At 36.7% G+C, this 26,191-nt stretch overlaps 1 protein-coding gene across 3 annotated transcripts in view; it reads left to right on the top strand.

Annotated features, from left to right (window-relative positions):
- Window positions 1–26,191, top strand: part of FCHO2 (FCH and mu domain containing endocytic adaptor 2) — an 88,916-nt gene that overhangs the window by 11,169 nt on the left and 51,556 nt on the right. For all 3 annotated transcript variants that reach the window (XM_051642292.1, XM_051642294.1, XM_051642293.1), the window contains exons 4-8: window positions 961–1,102; window positions 1,197–1,349; window positions 6,136–6,240; window positions 13,100–13,198; window positions 14,295–14,391. In XM_051642292.1, coding sequence (XP_051498252.1) covers window positions 961–1,102; window positions 1,197–1,349; window positions 6,136–6,240; window positions 13,100–13,198; window positions 14,295–14,391 — 596 coding nt within the window. The remainder of the gene's footprint in view (window positions 1–960; window positions 1,103–1,196; window positions 1,350–6,135; window positions 6,241–13,099; window positions 13,199–14,294; window positions 14,392–26,191) is intronic.

The following is a 26,191-nucleotide window of genomic DNA, read 5'->3' as shown; positions in this document are numbered from 1 at the left end:
TTTCTGGAGTGTTATCCACCCCCATAGATGTGAAAAATGAGACTTTTCATTAGATTTATTCCATAGTTTAATGAAAGTTTTATACATGGTGTATATTTTTTAAAACTGAAATGATTAATGGATGTTTTTTCGTTAGAAAGATGCCAGTGAGAACACAGATTCTTAAATGAGGATAGATTTTTTCTTTTATTTGTAGTAATCACAGCTAGAGATGTGGGGAGCTTTTGTCAGTACATAATTTGATACCAATTGTTGCTGCTCTTTAAAGGTTCTGTATCTGCATATTAGTTTGAACATCAGACCTTTAAAGGCTATGTATAGTATTGAGTTTTCAGCAGCATTAACCAGGGAACTGAGGTAGAAGTATATCCTTAGAGCAGCGGGAGAAGTACATTCAGTATAGAAATCTGAATCTGAGGAATGACCTGTCTTCCGCGTTCTTTTGCCATGGTTAAGCTCTGTTAATCAGTAATCCCTTTCAGTGGCAGACCATCTTTGCCAATGTATTTTCTTGCATCTTGTGGCTATAATGATGTAACATAACAAAAACTTAACCAACCAAGTAATTTCTGATCTATTCACACTATTCAAGTGTGCACGTAAAAGTACTTCTTCTACATGTGAAATTATTTTGAGCTGATCTTGCATCATCTTTAGGAATACCACTTGACAATATTGTGTGCTGATGACAGAGAAGATTAAGTGAACTTGCTGTTTTACTCATTAGAACCAATATAGGTAAAACATAAAACATAGAAAAAAATTAGTAGAAACTATTCCAAGTACATCTAAAACAAATTTAGTGAGCATTTCTAGCAATTGTTAGGGTTTTGTTTGTTTTAATTTTAGAAACAGAAGTTGACTTCTTTAAAATTATCAATTATACTTTAGTATTATTAAAAGATAATCATAGCCAAGTAGAAAAATCCATATGAACATTACATACTTTTCTCACTTTAGGACATTTGCACCAGTTTGGGATGTTTTCAAAACTTCAACAGAAAAACTAGCGAGCTGTCACTTGGATCTTGTGCGAAGATTACAAGAGCTAATAAAAGAAGTTCACAAGTATGGAGATGAACAAATCAAAGCCTATAAAAAGGTTATTATTTTTTTTTTTTCTTATGCATGTCTAATGACTTGTTAGCATTAAAATTAACATTATTTGGTTTTTACAACCATGTGATACTTGGCAGACTAAAGAAGATGTTTCAGGAACATTGGAAGCTGTGCAAAATATTCAAAGTATCACTCAGGCCTTACAGAAATCAAAGGAAAACTACAATGCAAAGTGTGTCGAACAAGAACGTTTGAAAAAGGAAGGAGCAACACAGAGAGAAGTTGATAAGGTAGTACTTTGACATCTTACTTTAATTCATTGTGCTGTCAATGAGTAACACATTCACCTTGCACGAGTAAGGGAAATGCTCAGAAATATCTAAAAGCAGTAAAAAGTAGTAGTTGTGGTTGTTTAATAATTGACATAATTTGAGTACCTAGTTATGTTTTGTTTAAACTTCTTTATCTGTTCTAATTCTTTATTTTGGAAATACCTGCATGATATGATAAATTTATTTAGTGTTTTTTACAGATATTGCATATAATTGTTTCAACATCTATCATAGAATCCTAGAATGGTTTGAGTTGGAAAAGACTTTAAAGATCATCTAGATCCAACCCGCTTGCATTGGCAAGGACACCTCCCACTAGACCAGGTTGCCCAAAGCCCCATCCAACCTGGCCCATCCATCCCACTTCCAGGGATGAGGCATCCACAACTTCTCTGGGCAGCCTATTCCAGTGTCTCACCACCCTCACAGTGAAGAATTTCTTCCTAATATCTAACCTTAATCTCTCTGCTTCCAGTTTAAAATCATGACCCTTTGTCCTATCACTACATGCCTTTGTAAAAAATCCCTCTCCAGCTTTTCTGTAGACCCGCTCCAGGTACTGGAAGGCCACAATAAGGTCTCCCCAGGTTCTTTTCCAGGTTAAAACATACTGATGGTTTCAGCCTGTCTTCGTAGGAGAGGTGCTTTAGCTCTCTGATCAGCTTCATTGCCCTCCTCTGAACTTGCTTCAACAGCTCCATGTTCTTCATGTGTTGGAGGTTCCAGAACTGGACACAATACTCTGAGTAGGTTCTCACAAGAGCAGAGTAGAAGGGGAGAATCACCTCCCTTGACCTGCTGGGCACACTTTTTTTGATGCAGTCCAGGACATGGTTGGCTGTCTGGGCTGCAAGCACATATGACTGGTTCTTGTTGAGCTTCTCATCAACCAACACCCGTAAGTCCTTTTCCTCAGGCCTGTTCTCAATCCATTCTCCACCCAGCCTGTATTTGTGCTTGGGATTGCCCTGACCCAGGTGTGGGACCTTGCAGTTGGACATGTTGAACTTCATTCAGTTTGTATGGGCCCACCTCTGAAGCTTGTCAGGGTCCCTTTGGACATCCTTTTCCTCCAGTGTGTCCACCACACCACGCAGCTTGGTGTCATCGGCAAACCTGGGAGGATGCACTCAATCCCACCAGCAATGTCATCGGCAAAGGTCTTAAACAGCACCGGCCCCAGTACTGACCCTTGAGGAGCCCCACTTGTCACTGGTCTGCATTTGGATGTCAAGCTGTTGACCACAACTCTTAGAGTGTGGCCATCCAGCCAATTCCTTATCCATGAAGTGGTCCATCCATCAGATGCATATCTTTCCAATATAGAGACCAGGATGTTATGTGGGACAGTGTCAAAGGCTTTGCGCAAGTCCAGGTAGATGACATCACTTGTTCTCCCCTTGTCCACCAATGCTGTTACCCCATGGTAAAAGGCCACTAAATTTGTCAGACAGGATATGACTTTGATGAAGCCATATTGATAACCACCAATCACCTCCTCATTTTCCATGTGCCTTAGCAGAGCCTTCAGGAGGATTCGCTCCATGATTTTGCTGGGCACAGAGGTGAGACTGACTGGCTTGTAGTTCCCTGGGTCTTCCTCTTTTCCCTTTTTGAAAATGGGTGTGATGTTTCTCCTTTTCCACTCAGTAGGAACTTCACCAGACTGCCACAGCTTTTCAAATATGATGGAAAGCAGCTTTGCAACTTTATCCACCAGTTTCCTGAGGAGTCACAAATGGATCTCGTCAGGTCCTGTGGACTTGTGCTCTTTGAGCTTCTTTATTGCACAGTTCCACAGGAACTGATCTATCTCATCTATTATGTTTTTGGAAAAAAAGTCCATGTCTCTCTTGCAATGGAAAATGCAGAACTGGACACAGTACTCCAGATGTGGCTTCACGAATGCTGAGTAGAAGGGAAGGATAACCTGCTGGAGCAACTAATGTTTTCAGGGAACTAAGTAGCAGAGGAAAGAGGTCATGTTTCCCTGTCTCTAGCTATATCTTATAACTCTGCCTACTATTTCCATTTCAGTTGTGTTACTCTGTTCTAGTTAGAATGATCTTAGAGCCCTTTATACCCGTTAATCTTTATGCCCTTTATCTTGATAGAGCAAATAGAGTTAATTATTGTTTTTTCACTGATGACAGAAGTGATCCTGTTTATTGTGTTCTGATTGTTAAATATTTAATATAAATCTAGCATTTTTCCTAGCTTCTTCTCAAATGGCAGTCAATGTTGGATTCTAGAAATGAATCAGAAGTATGTGGGTTAGCAGATGTTTTCCTGCCAGTCTATTCAAAGTAGTTTTTCTCAGTTCTTCTAAACACATTGAAGTGTTTCAGTAGGAAAGGTTGACTTGATAGAAGGCTTATTTTTAAGAGGTAACATTATATTTGTTCAGCTGGAAACAAAAAAATGTTCCATCTGACTGACGTTTACAGGAGAAGTGAGAAAAGGAAGCACTGTAGGATTAGTGCAATTTTTTACTATTTTATGCATCATCCCTAGATATTTCTGGTTGAACAATCAGGCCATCGTTGAATGCTCTGCAAGTACTTAAAACATATTTCCAGTGGGAGCAGGTAACAGTGACCATCACATCTCTGTAGTCATGTCTTCATTCAGATTTACACTGGTAGCTTCAGAAACACTAGGACAAAGACTGTATATTTTTTTTCCTTTGGCAGACAATAGGTTTATTACTTCTAGCACAACATGAAAAATATTTTCTGTCAATATCACAGAATAACTACTTTGTCAGAAAGCAGTGGATCTGCATCAATATGCTAAGTACTTATCACAAAATCAGATAATTAGAAAAATACTGAAGAATGTGAGGGAAGTATCTGAGACTTTGTAATTTCCATTGCAGCCAAAAATTAATGTTAACTTGTGAAATAATTTCCTGTTGTTCTCTGACATGTGAACTTCTCTATTTATAGTGACTTGACAAAAAATCATGACTCTTCCTTGTTCTTTCATTTACTGTAAATCTACTAAATAGATTTCTAGCAATTGCTGAACCTGAGAATAGACACTCCCTGTTTTCAGAAGAGATTACTAGTTAGTCGTACACCATTCATGTGTTTTATCATTTTGTCTGTCCTGCTGAGTAGTTGGGTTTTGTAGATGCTTTTCAGCACATAACACTCAGATTCTGCTAATCATTAAATATGATCACAAAAGACAGAGAACATTTGGTTTTGTCAAAATCCCATGCATATGGGGTTCTATTTACATAATAATTTACATAATAATAATGCTTTACCAAAAAAAATATATTTTTTAAATATTTGAACTTGACATGTCCTTCCTTTTCAATGGTTAAATTTGGAATCATCTTGTTGCAAAGCACTTTGAATTATCTTTAAAAGCAAGTGTTCATAGACTAATTTGTACTTTCAGCATAGTAAATAGTATTTGGAAAACAAGATAGGACTGTTTTCTTCTTTGTAATTTCTCTATGTGAATGTGGAAGAGTGAGAATCATGAAGTTAAATTCAGGACAAGTAATTGATGGGTTTGATACAACTTGTCATATTCTCCTTTTAATGCCTGAAGGTTCCTTATTTTTTGTACAGTGACTTATTTCAGGCTCTGAAATGCTGGACTTAGCAGACTACCTAGCAAAGATCTGCTTAAGCTTTCTTTGGAACTGGAACAGTGAAACTGTAGCTTTGGTTCCTCGTCATCTGAAGTCCTGGTTGATATTTCACCAGGTGTACAAGTGCTAATGCTATAATGTTATTACTCTTGATTTTCATTTATTTTTTTCTCTTGGAAATTGCAGAATGAAACTTTCAAATTAATGCTCTCTGTAAGGAGAAAGTTGTAGATATTGGTCAGCTTTACAGGTTACTGCAAATGAGAAATAGTTTCTGTTTTTATTGTAGGACAGATTAAATAAATTTGAAAGAGGAGAGGACAGCTATTCAGAACTAGAACAAACAGTAAATACACAAATATCTTTACAAATATCTTTACTGTCATTACAGTTCAGAAATACTTCTGAGTTATAACTAATGGTAAATTTCAATGAGATAAAACTTTTATTTTCATTAGTTTTTAACTTGGAAGTAGCAAGAGTATCAAAGGTTTTAAAAACTCCATTTCATGTGTGTCATGCTGTAAACTTGGAAAAAAACTTTCCTGAGCTGCATAGATCTGGCCACTAGTGTGTTCTGCATTAACTTCACTTTCAAATATATCTTAATCGTAACATTTCCAGGGATGTAACTCCTGCAATTTTGAATTTTTTCCTTCATTTCTAATAGGGAACTGCACCTTCTTGTTTTGGTTTGGTTTGGTTTTACCATTAACTCTTTCAGAATTGCACAAATAACTGTTTGCTCTGTATTCCAACCAAACTTTCATCTTGTTTTTCTGTTGTAGTCCTAAATATTTGACAAGACCTACTTAGTTAACTTTAGCAATAAAAATCTGACTTCAAAATAAGTATGTTATGAATTTGTTATTGGTGATAAGGGGAAGGGCTTGAGATTAAATAAATGCTTTGTTACCTTTTTATGTGGCTTATGTATACATCTTTAAATAGAAATCTCTAATGGATTGAATCTGAATTATTTGGTGGTGAAATGTTGTTATGACACTTCACTGTTTTGATATGCCCCTGAATATTTTTTGTAGATCATCCCAGGCTTACTTTTAACAGTAATGTTAAAAACCTTGGATCAGATTGTATGTATGGCAGTTGACACTTTTTTGTACTGATCTACAGGCAGCAGTTAAATCAAAAAAAGCTACAGATACCTATAAACTATATGTGGAGAAATATGCTGCATTTAAATCTGATTTTGAACAGAAAATGACAGAAACTGCACAGGTAAGTGTTATATTAAATGAGTTACTTTTGAAATAGGTTAATATAGGCTATTTCACATCTGAAGACACCTAAAAACAAAACTTCTGAAAAATTGGTTCAAGATAGAACGGTCTCCTTTGGAAACTGATATGAACAATAATGTCAGGAGTAATATGTTTGAAAGGCAAATGCTGTCTCTGTGTGTTGTGATGCCACTGTCCTTGAATGGCATAGTCAGTCAAGCACTAACACTCTAAAAAGACTTTTTGAAGGAATAAAATAAAATTAACTTCTGGAAGTCTCGTAGATGCATTGTGATCATGTGGGAAACCCTATGAGTTCCTGAACACCCAGAAGTCATTTGTAGGAGTTTTAATATCAGGATCCATCATGGTTTATTCATTATCATTCTGGCAAAATGCTTTAGTTACAGCTTGTAAAAGTGTTTTCCAGGGTTCACCTGAGCTTGTGAAGAGCCCTTACATTTGTTTAAATTTCTGGGGTTCTTTTTAGTCTTTTCATTTGTATTCCAGAGGACATCAAGTTCTCTGTATCATTGCTTATGCTGCCTCCTGTTGTATTTTAAAATTACGTTTTCAAATCTGTTGATAGTAGACTCTTTTCTACTGCCCCAGATTTCAAAAAGCAAACTTCATTTCAGCTTTTAGTAGTAACAGTTAATTAAGAACTGGTTTGCATATTTATATATGTTTCTTGGTTTAGTAAAGCTTTTACAGTATAGGAATTTTCTATTTTGGTTAAAAGTTTTTTGCTCTTTTCATTAGTTTCAAAGATTAAATTTTAAGCATAGATTTAATTAGTAGGGAGAGTAAGTCATAACTGTATTTTTTACATATAAGTAGGAGAGTGTTAGGGTTTTCCTTAAGTCCTTGGAAATTAGGATTTCACAGCTTGGGGGTTGTGTAGGCTGACATGTAAAAAGCTGCCCTGTCCTGAACTGTAGATTTCTTTCCTACTTCGAGAACTTCATTAGAATTTTATCTAGTTCACCGCTGAATAGATACTTGACACAGGTGTTAGGGGAAGAATATCACATATAAGAACTCTTTCCTCCTACCCTCCAGTCTAGGCAGTTTCAACAAAAAAGTGCCCAGGCATGCTACTGAAAAAGTAGCTTTTAATATCTGTTATATTAGGAGTCTTGACAGCCTTCCCATGAAGAATTTGCAGAAGGCATCTTTTTGTGACTCAGTTCTTGTTGAAGGAGCTGCACTCCCTTGAGTTAGTTAAATGTGGTTATGTACATTATTTCCCCCTCCTTTCAAAAAATCTGTGACTTTTAAATGCTGCTGCTGTTGTTGTTGTGGGCTGTGAAACAGTGATGATTGCAATTACTCAGCAGTACAAAAAGGATATATTAAAAGTAAAGGTTCAACAAAAAATTAATGGGTACTGTGGTCTAGGGCATAAGGCCTATTGAACTTTTCTCTCATCTCTGTTGTATGAAGTTTTCAATATACTTTTTAGTTTAATCTTGCTGTCAAACGTTGCAGTTGTTCTGTTTCCATGCTTCTTCATTTGTCAAGTATTTGTGTGAGGAAATACCTTGTAGAACTAATTCAGCTAAAACTGATGTATGAAGGAAGTTTGGCTTTTGAAGAAAGGTTGGCTTTAACTCAGAAAAGACCTGCAGTCTGGTTTAGTAAGAGATCACCACAAGCATTTGTACTGGCACAAAAGCAGAGGCAATGTGATACCAAGGGTAGAGAATTGCCTCCTGAATGTGGTTAACATGTGACACTGGCCTGGACGCACTTCCACCTTACACTTTTACATCTGGTGCCTTAGCATTGTGTATCTCTCACTATAACTTTAAATATTTGCTTATAAGTGATACCTAGGCAATTTGACAGAGATTAGGACTGGAATTGGCATGTGTAATTATAATCACTTGAGAATTTCAGGACTAGGCAACCTTTTTAAACTTAACTAATATGTATCTTTAAGCATTTCTTGGAAACAAATATAATATAATAGCAACAAAAGAATCATTGAAGTGTATGTAACATTCCTCCTGGAATTTTCAGAAATAAGTGTAGGTGGGATCAAACAGTGAACACAGTCTGCTGCTACCACAAATGGTAACTTTTTTGATGTTCTTATTAATGTAACTAATTAATGTTTTAATGTTCTTATTAATGTAACTGTTGTATTTGCTCAGTAAGCCTTCCAGTAACTCCATCATTGTGTGGTTTTTATAAATTGTAATTCAGTCTGACCATTGCTGTTGACCCCACCTGTAGCTACAAAGGAATTGAGTAATACCAAAAGAAGTACTGAATGGTTCCATTTATTTGTCTTGCATCATATACAAGTGTGGCTCTTCCACATCAAGAAGTTCCTACCCTGTTATTTACATTGCTCTGGAAGTTACCGAACCCCCTCTGAAACAGATTCTGAATACCTCTGATCCACTGCACAGCAAGTCCAATCAAGTTACTTTATGTCTTTATTTAGACTCATAAAAGCTGTCTGCTGTCTGTTCCTTACCTTACAAGAAAAAGACTGTGTTTATAGTAGTTGACTTAATGCTCTCAGCAATAATAACCAAAAAAAAAAAAATATTTCAATAAGCTGGCCTTGCTAAATCACTGTCAGGGTTTGGGACAACATGACAACAAAGAACCAGCCCCATGGCCACTCACTCAACTGCCCCCCCAAACACAAACACTCTGGGATGAGGAGGACAAAGCTCATGGGTTGAGACAAAGAACAAGGAGGGTTCTTCACTGATTAAGGTCCTGGGCAAAACAGACTCAACTTGTGGAAAAAATAGTAATTTAATTTCACACTAATCAAACACACACAGGACAGAGACAACACAAAGAGAAGGGCTTGCATATGTTACCCCACCCCTCCCTTCTTCCCAGGCCCAAATAATTTTGTTCCCAGTTTCTCTCCCTCTTTCCCCCCAGCGGCACAAGGGAACGGGGGATGGGGTTTAGAGTCAGTTCACAGGCTGGTGGTTCCTGCTGCTCCTTCCTCCTCAGCAAGAAGGATTCCTTACAGTCCTTCCTTGCTTCCCCACGGGGTCCCTCCCATGGGAGAGAGTCCTCCACGAACCTCTCCTTCATGAGTCCTTCCCACAAGGTCCGGAGCTGCTCCAGCCTGGGCTTTCCACACAGTCACGGGCTGCTTCAGGAACAGCCACCTCCCCTGGCGCCAGGGTCTTCCACAGCTGCGTAATAAGAGTCCACTGGCAGCAAACCCACTGGCTACAAAATCCAAGTCCACTGGCCAAGTTCATCCCTCCTGGTGCCTTCAGGGAATGTTCCTCTGCTTTCCTCCACGAGTGCAGGGGGACAGTTGCCATCTCACCATGGGTTGCAGTGAAACTTCTTCCTCATCAACCACCAGCAGGGCTCTCCTTCCCCAACCCATCTCTTCTCCCTTTTGTGCTCCTCTGCTCAGGTCTCATTTCAGTTCTTTGGTATGTTAATCACTGAGGCGCATCTAATGTCCCTCTAATGGTTCCTTGGCTGGTTTTGGAGTGGGGGGAGCTTTTCAGCTTCTTACCAGAGCCACTTGAGACCAAAAAACCCACCAAACCAAACCAGAAAAATCACAGTGTAAACTCATCTCCTGTGAGCAAGAAAGCTGTGACTAATGATGAGGTATTCTTGTTTAGAACTGACAGAAGGTAAACATAGAGTACTTGAAATGGATTTTACTGTCAGTGAGTTAGTGAAGGGAAATGTAGAGGCTTTCAGCAAGCAAACTGGCTGGGCTTTTCATTATGTACTAAAAAAATAATAATTCCTTTGAACGATCCACTGCAACAAAAGATTGAGAAAGATAACAGCTTATTTTGTATCTAGAGACCAGAATATGTTCAGCTTTCTTATTTGTTTTATTGGGAGATATTATGTATTTATACCAGGCTGTGATATATTGCCATCAGATGTTACAGCTGGGAAAATCTCACCATGCTTTTGGACTGCTTTGGTTTTTATTTTGTTGTTGTTGTTTTTTGGGGGGGGGTTGTGTGTCTGTGTTTTTGTTTGTTTGGTTTTTTTTGTAATTTTTTTCCCAATACAAAGGTGGTACAAAGCTACCTCTCACTACAAGTCATATTTGTCTAATGTCCTAAGTTCCTTAATTGAAACAACTCTTCTGCAAATTTAATTCTTCACTTATTGTGTAATGGACACCTGGAAGCTTTCCACACCTGTCCACATTAAAATGAAATTGCTGTTCTGCTAGTGTAAGTGATACCTGTGGAATTTTAAGTGTAGTGGTGCAGGAGGTCTGCTTTAAGGATGATGCAACACTAAAAAAAAAAAACACCCATGAATATGTGGAAGCCTGCTTCTTCATGAAGGCCACCCTAGATTATCTTAGCTTAGAGTACATTTCACTTAAAATATTCTAGTTCTGAAAACAAAATTAATGACAAGTGTGAACATTGTCATCTGATTCGGTGCAAAATCAGTTGGTTTAACTGAAATCTGTCATATTGTTCACATACTATTTTTTGAGGATAAACAGCTTGGATTGTTACAGAGTTATTCTAGGTAATCATCTAATAATGTCCTCACTCCTCTTTTCTTAGTTAAACCTACAATAATCAAAGTGAAGCAACTTTCAAAATGTTATTTTGAGAGGTTGAATTAGGAAACATATGATCTTCCTAACCTTGAGTTTCAAATTGTGATTTGTGTTGTTGATAAACATGGATGGTTTTATTGTGATCAAAGAAGTAGGAAAATAAAGTTGACTGTCATTAAGAAGTTGGATGAAACAGAAATTCCTCACATTGAAAGATTTTTCTGGGTAAAGTTATAGCTGTCCTATGCAATTGCTATGCAGTTGCTAAGCAAACATGATGTCTTATTTACCAGATTTTTCTACTTTGTTAGAAGCTTTTAAAAAATTATGTAGAAAACTCAGCTGGAAAGGATCAAATAGCTGAAAAGTGCTGAATTATTTTTTAAAAGTTTTCAGTCTTATCTATAACCGAGTAGAGTTGAGTACAGATGAGTTTGCTGTTGAGCAGGCTACATAGAATGGTTTGGGTTGGAAGGGACCTTCAAGACCATATAATCCGAAACCACCTGCCATGGCCAGAGACTCTTTCCACTAGATCAGATTGCTCAAAGCCTGATCCAACCTGTCCTTGAACACTGCCACCATATAGATACATTTCAAGAATGAGTAGAATTTTTTCTATTTTTTTAATTGCAAAACTTAGAAGACATACATGCTTATATAAAGGAGTAATACTCACTTAAACGGTGTATACACACAGTTTATAAGTTGTACAGCTAAAGATCCTGTTGATTTTTCATTGGCATTGTAGCTTAAAAGACTAAAAAGTGGCTTGCATTTCCTGAGTCATTTCAGTATATCTTTTTAAAATGACTGATCTTTCCAAAGTGAAAGTAAACAATTTCATTATTATATCTGTGATATGAATTACATGATTGTACTATAGTGCCTAGCTTTATTCTTTTATCAGAACTTCTTAGTATTATGTGTTACACAAGGCCAAGATGGCACTTCTTCAAAGACTTTAGATCTAAAGTATAAAACAATAAATAAGAAATAAGGAAACAACTGGAGGAGGATAATGCTTTCCACTGACATGAGGGACAAAAAAAATCTGAATGGTCAACCATTTTGGCCAAAAGTTTTATGGAGAGCTCAAACCAAGTATAAAGAAAGCATGATTGGTATAATTTCAGCTTGTCTTTTTGTCTAGGTTAAAATTAAGTTATGGAAACAGGCACACATTTGAAGGACACATGTCCATGTGTTGACACCCTGACAGTCACTGAGAGCAGATCTGAGACAGAGAGCAGAGAGGTGGACCATACGAAGCAAAATTATATGGTTTTGATAATAAGGCAATCAGTAGAAAAGTAGGCTACAGAAGATGACCATATCCTCTGTAATGAAGAGGAAGGCTTCTAGAGAACAAAAAATAACATTAATCTGCTTGATTGGTGGCTAGAGAAGTATGTAAGTATGGCTAAAGAAAGATTTAGAGTTTAGAAGTTGGTCTGCATGGAGAAGCGTTTGTGAATCATCGTAGCAGGAGGTGTAAAATGTGGAGAAGTAGTCTTCAGAGAATCCTTTACAATTGGAGAAAGGATTAAGTGGTGCTGCAAAGTTTGGATACACTTGAAAGAGCAGTTACAGAAATAGGAAGAGAACTAGGAAAGAGCAAGTGTAAACAAAAATTTCAAGACAATTACAGATGACTACTGGGAAGGAGGAGGACATGTTTAGTTCCAATCTTTGGCTGGAGTAATTGAAAACATTGGTGTGATTTTAAAATGGCTGCCAGCTAGAAGTCTTGGTAAAATGGAACAAGCTGCAGAGATATATATGGTAAGTTTAAAGATCAAACAAATTAATAACATTTAAAGAAGCAAAAGATATAGATTTACCTAGAAAAAGAGAAAGCATGTGTATGTTGTGAGCAGGAGGAAAGGTTGCTGAGAAGGAAGGGCAAATCAGATCCAGAAATAAGATTTCTAGGTTTAGATGAAAGAGACCCTAAAGTATTGGAGAAGATAGATGTATTTTTTTAATACCCTCTAACCCTATTTTCTTTTAATGGAAATAGGTAGGGTTTTTTTGAAATATCAATATTGAGGAAGGCTTAAAGATTAAAAAAATTGGATAATGATTCCAGAAGGAGCTATTTTGTTTTAAAGTACATAATTTTGTAACTCTGTGAGTTCCACTCCTTCTTAAACTTTGTTATTACTGTGCTCAAGATCAGAAAACAATAATGGAGTTGTTGTTTTTTTTTCACATTTAGTGTATTATTAAAATTTAATGTTTATAATTATAATTTAATTATTATTAATAAATATTTTCATTATTATTAATAGCTTTTATTGGTTTACAGAAATTTCAAGACATTGAAGAAACACATCTTCTTCGTATGAAAGAGATTATAGAGTCATTGTCAAATACCATAAAAGAAATTCATTTACAAATAGGAGAGGTAATTTTTATATCCTCATGTGTTTGTTTTATCATCATGTGCTTGCTTGGATTAATCTACATATTTTTCTTAACTACTAAGTGGAGCATTTCTTACTGTGTTTGTGGTGATTACAAGGTCTCATCTTTCAAATGACTGTAAATTCAACATAAGCTCAAATGTTTATGACTTCCTGTTGCATTTTTAAGTTCAGTATCACAGAAATTACAAAATAAGTAAATACATTGTCTTAAGAGAAAACAAAATATTTTGACAATTCAAAGAATTTTTAGTGTATTTCAAAATTTTGTTCCCTAGATATTAAACTAGCAGTCATTTAACTCAGAACGGGGATATTTATGCTTTTCTTTGACTGGAACTTGAAATTTTATCACTCTGAAAAGTTTACAAATTTTTTATACACTTTGGGTTTTATGAGCAAAAGATCTTCAATACCAGAAGCTTTTATAGTATCTTCTCTTTCGGTGTAAGTTGGTTTAATTAATAATCCTTATAAGTAGGCCTTAATTTTTAGATATTTTGTAGTTTTATTTGTGTATACTTAGAGTCACTGCTTTCCTTGGTTTGTGTTTTTTTCTGCTAATGAATGGTGGCTGTAAGGGCCATGTTCTCTATTTCTAAAGTATGCACATACTGCCCTGTTGGAAAAAAACTTCTATATTAACAACATGTGGTTGTTCCCTTGTCAGAGCAAAACATAGCAACAATGCTTTTACTCAAACAGGTGGGAGCTGTGATAATACAGTAGAAACAGTTCACACCCTCAACTGGTGCTGGCTTAAGCAACTGCTTGTCTTCCTGACATTGGGGTGGGACACGTCGCTGACAAATTAAGAAAATGATAAATATACCAGTTGTTTAAATGGAAGAAATGGAAGTAAATACTCGACCCGTCATCAAGCTGTATTCTTTCATTCCTAGTTCATGTGTGTATTGTACACGCACTTGCTAATACTAAAGCAAAGAAGACATTTCCTTGGTAAAATGCCTGTTGATTTCTGAAAGCCCTGTAATGTATTTTAGAGAAACCCATTTTTTAAAGTTAGCTGCTTCCTTTCAGTTGCTGGTTTTTAAATTCCTTTTATGTTTTTTGAAGGTGCATGAAGAGTTTATTAATAACATGACAAATACTACAGTTGAGAGTTTAATACAGAAATTTGCTGATTCGAAAGGAACTGGCAAGGAAAGACCTGGTAAGAGATTAAAAATGACTGAGTAGGAAATGTTGATTTTAAAACCATAGATTTCCACTCCTAATAAAAGTTTAACACCCTATTTCTTAATGTGATGTATTTTTAATGTAAGAATTGGAAATTGTCTTTGATACTAAATGACTAATAGAAACTGATAACACACAATTTATTATGTACATGTGGTATTTGTGTTCATAATCCGTCATTTGTTGCTCTGAGTCCCACTATGTATACTTCAAGGAAGCTTTTAAACTATATTGCTCCTTGGCACATCAGTGATACTTGTCCAGAAACAAGTTCTTTGCATAAGCTGTGTTGTGTGCTGTGTCTTTCTGCATATATTATGTTTCAAAGCTTTATTTAATGTATATTTATTGATATATTCGGAATAGATGTCTTTTTGGGAAAACTGCATCATTTTATCTGGTTAACTTACAAAATTATCCATTTCAATAGATTGTATGTAGACAGTTTCTTTACTAAGCTGCAAAATGTGCCGTACTTTCTGAAAGAATTGCTAGTTGGGTGGGCCGTGTAACTTTTCTGGACTGGCATAAAAAGAGAACCTCACAGTACTCAGAATCTGTCATTACAAGAAAAATGGAGTTCACTTTAATTTGGGCATAAATACAGTCACTAGGTGTGTGAATACAGCAATTCAGTAGTACTGTTTTCTTCAGCACTGGGAGTCCTAACTAGCATCTCTGTCTTCTAGTATAGAAGCACAAAGGATTTTTTCAGGGCAAGGATATACATAAGAGAGTAGATCTTGAGAGTTTGTATTAAATTGTTAAATATGATTGCTAGGTATCTTACAATGCCTCTATGACATGTTTTTAACATAACATTGTTTCATATTATTTCTGTGGTCCACCAGTACTGGTATCTGTGTGAGCTGAGGTAAGGTTGAAATCAGGACAAAGACACATGAAAATTCAGTGCTCGGGCCTCTTTATATAGCTATTGCCAAGATGTTGTGACTGGGGATCTCCATCTTGCACCCCTGAGTTACAAAGACCCTTGCTAATGTATCCTAGAGCACTGTGTACTTTGTCATCCATGTTACTAGTTTGAGTTTTATGGTATTAAATTATTGCACTAATAACAACTTGTAAAACAGTCATGTTTTACATGGGAGGGAAAGCACAGGCAAATTCAGCAGTAAAAGAATACAAATGTACAAGATGTTGTGAAGTGTCAAAGACTGGAAACATGGACCACTAGTGATGTTAATTAAAAGTTACTGCTTCTGTTATGTTAATTATATTAACTTTGAATCATTCAGCTTTGACAATTACAAAGACTTGGAAGGCAAAGTGTGGTATCAGCCTTCTAATAATGAAATGGAAAGATGAAAAGAATTCTTTCTGTGTGTGATGTATTTATTAATTAGGCTGGAGAAGGCTGCTCAGATAAGTCCAAATATTCAATGTAAAAATTATACTGACTTGGCATACAGAACAAATTCAGAAAAATGTCTTATGGATGTCACTGTTGCTTAAAATTCCCATCCTAAATCTGTGTTGAAGGAAATGCTTTAAAACTTCCAAGCACTATGTAGGCCTTCTCCCCTCCATTTTATTTGTGGACTAGTATACTAAGTTAGATGGTGGGTCACTTTCTGAAATACTGAATTTTGATAACAAAATAAACTAAAAATGTAGTGCACAACAAAGTATTTTAACTTATTTTGGTATATTCAAGCTACAGTTCTTCATTGCAGAATTCACTTGTTTTTTCTCTATCTGTAAAAATAGAATTAATATGAAATTAAGTATTAAGAAGACATGTTTTGCTGTGTGGATGATAAACAACATACAGGGAAGTTTTTTATATGTAGGCAATTATTTTATTAAACTCTTATTTGTATATCTGAATATTTTTTTTGTACAATGATGTCCTTTCTACCAGCTTATGTGGGCTCCCTCTGGTGGCTAATTTCTGTCACCTGGAGTAGTGATATACACGGGTTTCTAGAGTTTAACACTGGTTTTCTAGTACAAATAATGTTTCTTTCAAGCAGTAATGAATTGTGAGATTTTTAAACTTTATCTATAGACTGCTAATGGCTGCTTTTTAACTGCTACCTAAATAATTTATCTAGTCAGCTTTATCACCTGCTTCTTACTGAATTTAAATATTTTTTTAGTTTAGTTTTTAGTTTACAATTTTTAGTAACAAAATATTTGTATAGGTTTTATTTGTTACTTGTTTTCCCACTTTCATTCAGTGTAAAAAAAAATAGCCACATGTATCCTTTTGCATTTCTTATAATTTTAACTGAGAAAACATTGCTTATTGTAAAACATTGAAAAACAGAGAGCTGGCAGAAGCTGCAATAACCACTAAGGCTTCAGGTCATAATTTAATATGTTCTCTGAACCATTTTTAATATTCAGGAGGACCTGGACAAGCTTGGGAAGTGGGCCCATGAGAAAGAAACCTCATGAGATTCAGCAAGGCTAAGTGCAAGGTCCTGCAACCTGGGTTGAGGCAACCCCTAGTGTCAGTACAGGGGGATGAAAGGATTGAGAGCAGTCCTGTGGAGAAGGACTTGAGGAAACTGATGGATGAAAAGCTGGACATGAGCCAGCAAATGTGCTCTTGCAGCCCAGAAAGCCAGCCATATCCTGGGCAGCATTAGAAGAAACATGGCCAGCAAGTCCACGGGGTGATTTTCTCCCTCTTCTCTGCTCTGGTTAAGATCCCACCTGGAATACTGCATACAGCTCTGGAGTCCTCAGCACAGGAAAGACATAGTCCTGTTGGACCAAGTCCAGAGGAGGGCCCCAAAAATTATCAGAGGGATGCAACACCTCTGTTACGAGGAAAGGCTGAGAGAGTTGGGGTTCAGCCTGGAGAAGAGAAGGCTCCAGGGAGACCTGCCTGTGACCTTTCAATATTTAAAGGAAGCTTATAAGAAAGGCGGGGACAGACTTTTTAGTAGAGCCTGTTATAATAGGACCAGGGGTGCAATGGTTTCAAACTGAAAGTAGTTATAGACTAGATGTAAGGAAGAAGTCTTTTACAGTGAGAGTGGCGAAATGCTGAAAGAGTTGCCGGTAGAAGTTGTGGTGGAAACATTCAAGGTCAGGTTGGATAGGGCTGTGAGCAACCTGATCTAGTTGAAGTCCCTGCTCTCTGCAGGGGCATTGGGCTAGATGACCTTTAAAGGTCCCTTCCAGCCCAAACTATTCTATGTTTCTTTGATATGTTCCTGCTATTAGGCCTAATTGCAGATTTGATACCATCAGTTTGTCTCTTTCATGGTCCCCTCCAATGTTCATAAAAATTTTTTGGCCACTTCTGAATCAGTTTTCTGTTTGTGAAAGGCCATTGCTCTATGTTCCTTGTAAATTTCATTTATTGCATGACAGAAAATGTCTGGTTTTCTTCCACCCAAAATATAGGTTAAGTCAATAATGTCTATTCCAGATTAATAACATATCAATGAGTCCTAACTTTATTTACTTAATCTTGTAAAACTTGTAAAAAGACTGGTTTGTTTCAGCATGAAAAGTTGAAGCTGCATGAAATAGAAACTCAGATCTTATAACTGAAATTGACAGGATAATATCTTAACATGTTTGAAGAACTTAGTGAATGCCTATTTAGCTATAGTTGGTTATGACTGAGTTTTGGTTTTTAGCTACTGAATTACTCTGCCTTCTTCTCAGATGTGGAAAACGAATTGAGGGTGTTTGTCCCTGTATTAGTTTTTGCTCACTACACGGTTAACATGGAAGGTGCCTTGAAGGCCATATGAGAAGACTCATGTGCTGCATTGTCAAAATAAACCAGAAACAAAAGCCAAATGTAAACTGTTTGTTTTCATTAATTTGTTCTAGTGTCATTGTTAGTGGCATTTTGTAATTTATTAAGATGTTCCTCTTCTTTTTGCATTAAAAAAATGAGGAAATAAAAATATTTGTGATGCAGACAAAAAATGGAAAGCCATAATCTTTGCTGTCTCCTTAGCCCTCCAATGAAACAATGATGGATAGGTGGCAGTTATTACATGTGCTGTGCCATAATTCAGTGCAAGAGAGGTTCTGGGTCATCTTTTAGCTGTAAGGTTTTTTTAAAGTATTTTGTTTTGTACTAGTTTGACACATCTTTCACAATCACAGTAAACCAGAACACGATTTGCAACTGCAACACACAAGTAGCATCATAGAATGGTTTGGGTTGGAAGGGACTTTCAAGATTGTCTTGTTCCAAGCCCCTGCATGGGCAGGGACATCTTTCACTAGACCTGTTTGCTCAAAGCCCCATCCAGCCTGCCCTTGAACAATTCCAATGATGGGGCATCCACAGCTTCTCTGCTTAGCCTATTCCAGTGTCTCATCACCCTCACAGTAAAGAATTTCTTCCTAACATCTAACCTACATCTACCCTCTTTTAGTTTGAAGCCATTCCCACTCATCCTGTCACTCACAGTCACAGAGTGGTTGGGGTCAGAAGGGACCTCTGATGATCATCCAGTCCAATCCACCTGTTGGAGCCAAGTCACTTGCAGTAGATCACACAGGAGTATGTCCAGACAGGTTTTTAATGTCTCCAGAGAAGGAGACTCCACAACCTCTCTGGGCAGCCTGCTCCAGTGCTTTGTTAATCTCACAGTAAAGAAGTGTTTCCTTATGTTTAACTCAAACCTCCTATGCTCCAGGTTGTGCCATTGCCGCTTGTCCTGTCATTGGACACTGTGGAAAAGAAACTGGACCCATCCTTCTGATATCCGCCCTTTTAAGTGTTTGTGAGATCCCCCCTCAGTGTCTTCTCCAGACTAAACACCCCAGCCTTCTCAGCCTTTTCCTGAGATGCCCTAGCATGGGCAGATGCTCCATTCCTCTAAACATCTTTGTAGCCCTGCACTGGACTTCTCTGGAGACTTTAAAGACCTGTCTGGATGCCTTTCTGAGTGATCTGCCCTAGTTTTGGTCTGCTCTGGTAGGGGGGTTGGACTCTTATGATCTCCAGAGGTCCTTTCCAACCCCTAACATTATGCGATTCTGTGATTCTGTGAGCCCAGAATTGGATGCAAGGCAGAATAGAGGGAGAAGACAAATTCCCTTTACCTACTGGCCACACTTTTCTTAATGCACCCCAGGATGCCATTGGCCTTCTTGGCTGCAAAGGCACATTGTTGGCCTATGGTCAGCCTGTTGTCCACCAGGACCCTGAGGTCTTTCTTTCCAGAGCTGATCTGCAGAGGGTCAGCCCATAATCTGTTCTGATACATTGGGTTGTTCCTTCCCAGATGCAGTACTCTACACTTGCCTTTGTTGAATTTCATTAAGTTTCTCCCTGCCCAGCTCTCCAGCCTGTCCTGGTCATGCTGGAAGGCAGGCAGCACAGCCCTTTGGTGTGTCAGCCACCCTTTACAGTTTTGTGTCACCAGCAAACTTGCTTATGACACACTCTATCCCTTTGTCCAAGTCACTGATGAGTATATTGAATAGGGATGGACCGAGAAGCAGGCAGAGAAAGATCTGGCAAAGAGGAGTAGTCACATGCAAGTTGTTTTCTAAGTGTACCAGTAAAATAATCTAGAATTTGGGCTATGGAGAACCCAAGTCCATAAAAATACTTCTTGTCTCCTTTCATTACCCATCATAAAAATTTAAACTTTATGGATGAGCTAGAAGTTTGCATTTTTTTAAAACATTGTAAAATTAATGTCTGCAATCCATCAGCTCTTTGGATTAACTGATAACAAAATTACTTTACAATGTTCATTATCCACAATTGCTGTTGATTAGCTGTCACTGGCTCTTGCACGTATAGTAAAACATTTTACTTTCGTCCACCTTGTCCTTTTAGATTTGAAGAATAATACTGTAAGTCCTTTTAATCAAATGGTGTTTCCATAGATAACAAGATTCAGAAAAGGACAGATGTAGAATCCCTACTGTTTCCTCTTTCCACCAAATCCTGAAATTGCCAGTAACTGATCAGCAGCACTGGTTAAAATAATTTTTGTTGTGTTGCTTGTTGGAGCTGCTGAAACCTATTTTGCTTTAATTGCCCATCCAGAAAAAAATTGTCAAAGGGAGGCATTAATTTAGGAATTTTTTTAATGTAGTTTTGAAATTCTTTCTGGGAAGACTGTCAGATAGTCTAGAGTTGAGAAATTTATCAGTGATTTAGGACAGCTATGGTCTGTCTGTAATTATTACTAATAGTCTTTTTATGATCTCTGCTGCCTCACAAGGTAGCACATAATAGAAAATGATACCCTGGCATCCATGTCAATAACATAGGGAAAAAATGGTTAAGAATAACTGCATTACTCCTAAGAAATTTTAGAAACAAATCAGTTGTTTCCCAGAGATGGAGAGGCAAAACAAGGACCATGTGGTATTGAAGCTTGCTTTGATTTAAAGCTACTAGCTTTTTTATGTGCTTGAATAATGAATTCTACTTTGAGGAGAGACTTGAAACACTGCTGGGTGTGGCATTTATTTTTTCCATGGGTTTATTTGATAGCATAATAGTTTAAAGCATTTTTTTAAATGCTTTTCTAGGACATTAAACAGCGACAACGTAGATGGAAGTAAACACTGAAAATGTTTAATAGTATTTTTTGAACAGCTCTGTGTGACATCTTTGAGCATTTTTTCCCCAAGGAGGTGTAACAAAGCAACTATTCATTTTATGCTCTTATAAATTACTTTCTTTATATTTTCTGTAAATATTTTGAATATTTTAATGCTGCCGACACTTGTGATTAGGTGCATAAATAGCCTGAAATGTTACAGTATCTCAAAGCCTGTGCCCACATGTAATACTACACAGAAGGCTGACTGGGGGAAATGAGTTCAGTTTATCAACATTGACAGTATCCAAAGGATTCAGAGAAGTTCTCTTTGTAAAGGAAAGCAGACCATTGCTATATTTCAGAAGTTAATGGAGGAAATTAAATGTGGATACCTTTGAAGATAAGCTGGACTTGAGGCAGGTAAAAAAGTATTCAAAGGTACCATCCTGTAGTGCTCTGTTTTCAGTGAGGAGCTGCAAGCTCAAGAGCTGTACCAGCAAATGGATCTTAATTTCTGTCCTAGATGCTTCTTTTATTTTGCCTGCAAAAATTGGATCCTTTCATAAAACAACAAACCTGCCAAAGCTGATGTGGACTTTAGAAAGTCTCATCTAGCAGCACAGATTTGTAAGAAATACATATACCGAAGCTTCAAACTTATTTTAGATTGTGGGGTTTTTAAATTTGTAATGGTTTGAGGAGTTGTAATTGTGCAAGTTTTGTTCAAAAAGTGTCTTAATGCAAGCAGAATTCTAGTAGCATTGAGGAAAATAACTCATACGACATCTGTAGATACATGAGGGCAAAAGCTGGGTTTTGAATGATCTTGGACACTCAGTAAGATGAAGCACTGTTTGGTCCTCTTGAATTTTCTTGTTAAAAATGAACAAAAGTATTTGCAGACCAAGTCAAATAACTGGGGGGGGAGCAATGTCCATTTCAGTAGTTTCAGTGGGAAAAGTATATTAATTGGGTGATAGTATTCAGAAAATCCAATAGTATGCAGGATAGATGCTGCCATGAAAATAAAAAGATACTGAGCCTTTAAACACCTGAGAATAAAAATAATATCCTGAGATGTGTTTTATGCTAATAAAGTAAATAAGACCTGTACTTTAATTAAGAGTGTAGCCTTATATGTAATTAATACTGAAGGAAAGGTTTGAAGTTTTAAATTTATTTATTGGAGACATATTTTTCTTTGAAGATAAGAAATTTTCTTTAGACAGAATTAACCAGGCCATTAATTTAATGACCTTTTCAAACATGAAATTTTCACAGGAAGTGTACTAAGCAAAATCAGAAGGAAGAAGTGTATTTTTTTCCTCTGTTATTTTTACTATCAAAAGATAAAGCTTACAAGAAACAAAACTTTCCTGTTTTGGAAACCTATTTATAAGCATCTGTACATGTAGTTCATTCTTAATAGACTACAATGTTAGAGAAGATCAATGGCTTGAGTCTTGTGACTCAAGCTTGTAAGTGACACAAACTTTTTATAGTATTAGTGGTCACTAAGTTGTGTTGCACAGGGTCCTGCTTCTAATTAACTCATAATTTCATTGGCAATAATACTGCAACATGATAGTACTTCATACCAGGCAAAACTACCATTAGACAACTTCTACATTGAATTGGCTGTTTGGTCAACTAGGTCTGTATGTCATACTCTTTCCTGAACACAAATATTTATTCTGGCATTAATTTAATTAATGAATTCTCACTTGACTTATGATTTGACCTTGTGTGTCCATGGTGATTCTCAGGAAGTGCAGAATTATTTCTGCTTTGTCTTTACTATGTTTTTATTGTTGTCTTAATTGTTACAGATCACCTGGGTGGCCTTCTGTGTGAGCAATTCCATTTTAAATTATGGTTATTGATTTGTCTGCATTTTTGCAATGTAAAGTGCAGTGGGGTACCCCTTGACCTGTTGCCTGAATAGTATGGGGGCAGGAAAAAGGAAAATGTGCAGACCTAAGCCCAGGCTTAATCAGATCAGACAGGAGTGGAAAATCAGGGTCTTGTCCCATGTGTTTGTCATCTTTGCAACCACTGAATTGGATACTGTTATGGATGATATTGCATAATAGTATGTGTATTTATTGTCTTTAAGTGCTGAAACGTATTTCAAGGTTAAACCTATACAGTCTGGGGTCCAGGCAGCTCTTTGAGCATAAACCTGGGGAAGGGAGATTTTGTAGTAATCCTTAATAACATGTGTCTCAGTGTTACTCCTGTACTTTCAACTTCATCCACAAAGAAGTGTCTCATACCATAAGCTGCAGGAAAAGCACATCAGGAAGAATTTTACATTGACTTTCTTTGCTTATTGATGGCACACGTGTGGCAACTGTCATATGCTAATCAATACTTCCCATTTTATAGTTGGGGTGGAGAGGTTAAGCACATATACTTCCTTTCTCCACAAAATTAATCCTCTGTCCAAGTAAACAGGAAAGCACTACAAAGCAGGAAAACATTCCCATGGAGAGGATCTTGTGTAACTAAAAAAAGTATTTTTTTGTCTGAAAAATTCTGGGTGCTTTAAAATGTATTATCCTTGTTTTTGTCTATAGGAAAAGGGTCCATCGAACATCTTAACCTTTGATGATTTAATGGGTTTAAGTGCAGAACTTCAGGAAGAATCTATACCTCTCTTGTATTACAGGAGCAAAGACATGATTCTTTGAAGCAATCTCTAAATATGAGGGCTATATGTTAACATATTTACAATGTCTGGTATTCCAAAATCTTAGCTGAATTTACTTTAAGAAGAAAACACTTAAATGTTTTCTGCGTATTTCTTTTATCACTGCACACTTGCATGGTCTGCCTTCAGCAGGTGAATTATGCACTGTGCAGTTAGGAAGTGGCATTTCTTCAGATACTTATATTTATAGACTAGATTTTTGCAGTTCTGCTGCTTGTTATTATTATTGCTCACACACCTATATAGCTTTCAGAAGACACTGCTACTTTCAAACCAATTTAATGGAAAAGCAGAGGTTTCAAAGAATTTATAAAAATGAGGAGTAGGGTAGAGAAGGACACAAACTACTCATGCTGTGTAAGGAAAAGGCATTTGTAGGGATTTAATTTACTAATTTGGAGAATCGGGAAGCAGCTGAGCATGTGTATGATTGTATGTGTGTATGTGTACTGGCCAGCCACTTTGCCTGTCGGTAGCTCAAAACCAGCCACATCTCATCCTGTTGTTTATGCAGCCAGAAAGGAAACACAGAGTGAAGATGAAGTATAAACCAGGAGAAGAGCAGAAAAGGATGAGAGAAGAGGCTGGGAGTTGTGTGGAAGACTGGAGTCAGGGAACATAGTGCCCTGCAGATAGGTGTCTTAGCTAGCATTAATTTTTCTGCTTACAGACCTCATGCTTTCATAAATTGTGGCTAAAACTTTCAGTGTTTGTTGTCATATTCAAGTGTTGCAGGCTGGTTGGATCTCTAACTTGAAATGTTGCCTTGGGTATGTGTTTAATGTTTCTTGTTGAAAATTCCTGCATTATCTGAGCAATAAAAATATTTTCTTGGTAACTGAATATGTTTGCCACCTTTTTAGCTTAGATTTTAAAAAATCTTCTTTCTTCTTGCTCCTGATAAACATCTTAACTGATAATTATTTTAAAGCTACTCAGATTATGATCCTTTTCTGCTTTGATTTTGCTCTATAAGCCACATGGAAATACTGCCCCTTGAGAGCAGTATACTTGCTGGATTCACAGAGTCTTGTGCCCACAGGACCAGAAGAGCTTGAGATTAATAATATTTCCTTTGATCTGGTGAGCTGAGTGCAGGGCTAGAGCTTAGTAACAGAATCGGGGTTATTATTGATTGCTTCTATAGTAGATGCTCTCTCTCTATGTTAATTTCTTAATCTAAAAAAAAAGTCCTTGGAAGTGCCACCTGTGTTTCTAGTCATAATAATCATTTATGCTGCCACTATCATGTCTTTATGGTTTTTTTTCAAAAGGATTACTACCACCATGCGAAAGTTTTCTTTATTCAACATGAATTATTTTTTTAAAAAGGTAGATCAGTGAAGTCTTAAGCAACTCTTGAGGCTATATATCACCTAGGGTCATATATATATATATATATATATAATCCTGAGGATGTAAAAAAGAGTAGTCAGAAGTTCAGTTTTGGTTTTATTTTTAACCACATATTTGCAGAATTAGATAAAAGAATACAGTTTTACCAGTATTATTTAAATATTTTCCCTCAGATTGGCCTGTTAACAGGCCAGTTATATTTTCTGTCCCTTTTCCTCCCCTTACTTTAGGCAAACTAGAGCTGACCAAATCCACCAACTAGTGCTTGCTTGTGGCAATCTGCTACTTACATGATAGATATAACAAAAAAACATTATGTGCCTCAAAGATGGTAACAGCTGTTCATCTTTGGTCTGCATTCCTACAAATAAGATATGCATTAATTTAGTCGATTTTTTGTTGTTTGTTGGGTTTTTTTTGTTTGTTTCTGTTTTGGGTTTCTGTTGGGTTTTTTTGTTTGTTTTGTTTTATTTTTAATCTGGAATAAGAAGTCTTTTTGTGGGGGGAAATAAAATTATCCTTATCTTTTTAAATAAACACATCTCTTTTTTTGGGCAGGCAATAAAACCGAGAAGTTAGTTTTAGAAACAGTAATGTTGAGAAAATATATTTTAGCTTCCTGCCTTCTAAATTTGAAAGCTTATAATTTTTTTATGTCACAGGATCAGATGATAGCAAAAAAAAAGATTGCTTATGTGTTTGTGTACATACAAAATTGACCTTTGTGATGCAGCTTAACATCTAAACACTAAAAGCAGTCATTTGTTTTGACAGCAGAATTAATTGAGGCTAAAACAGTCGAAATTCCACTTGTATCAAGCTGTTCATTAGGAATTGCTGTCTGGCTTTAGTGCTGTCAGAAAAATAACCTGTTCTGCTATGATTAAATAGCAGAATGATGGTCGGTCCACTGAATTTGAGAGAGAGGTTGAATAAACTTTCTACTGCGGAAACAATTCAGAAGTGACACTCTGCAAGGGGGGTCAGAATGTGCATTGATATCCAGCTGAGCTGTCAACTGGCACTGAGCCAGGCACGCAAAGCTTTGCCATTTGAAGCAGCATGTGAAGCATATGCCGTTGAAAAAAAAAAATGTCCTCCTTTTATGCATGATTTACACTCAAAGAGAGAAACTTTTGTTTTTATCAAAAACAAGAATATGGTTTGTTATCATATTTGTAACTACAAGT

This window comes from Apus apus, chromosome Z (genome assembly GCF_020740795.1).
Source record: "Apus apus isolate bApuApu2 chromosome Z, bApuApu2.pri.cur, whole genome shotgun sequence".
NCBI lineage: Eukaryota > Metazoa > Chordata > Aves > Apodiformes > Apodidae > Apus > Apus apus.
Note: the sequence above shows the minus strand (reverse complement) of the source record. Positions and strands in the feature narration are given on the sequence as shown.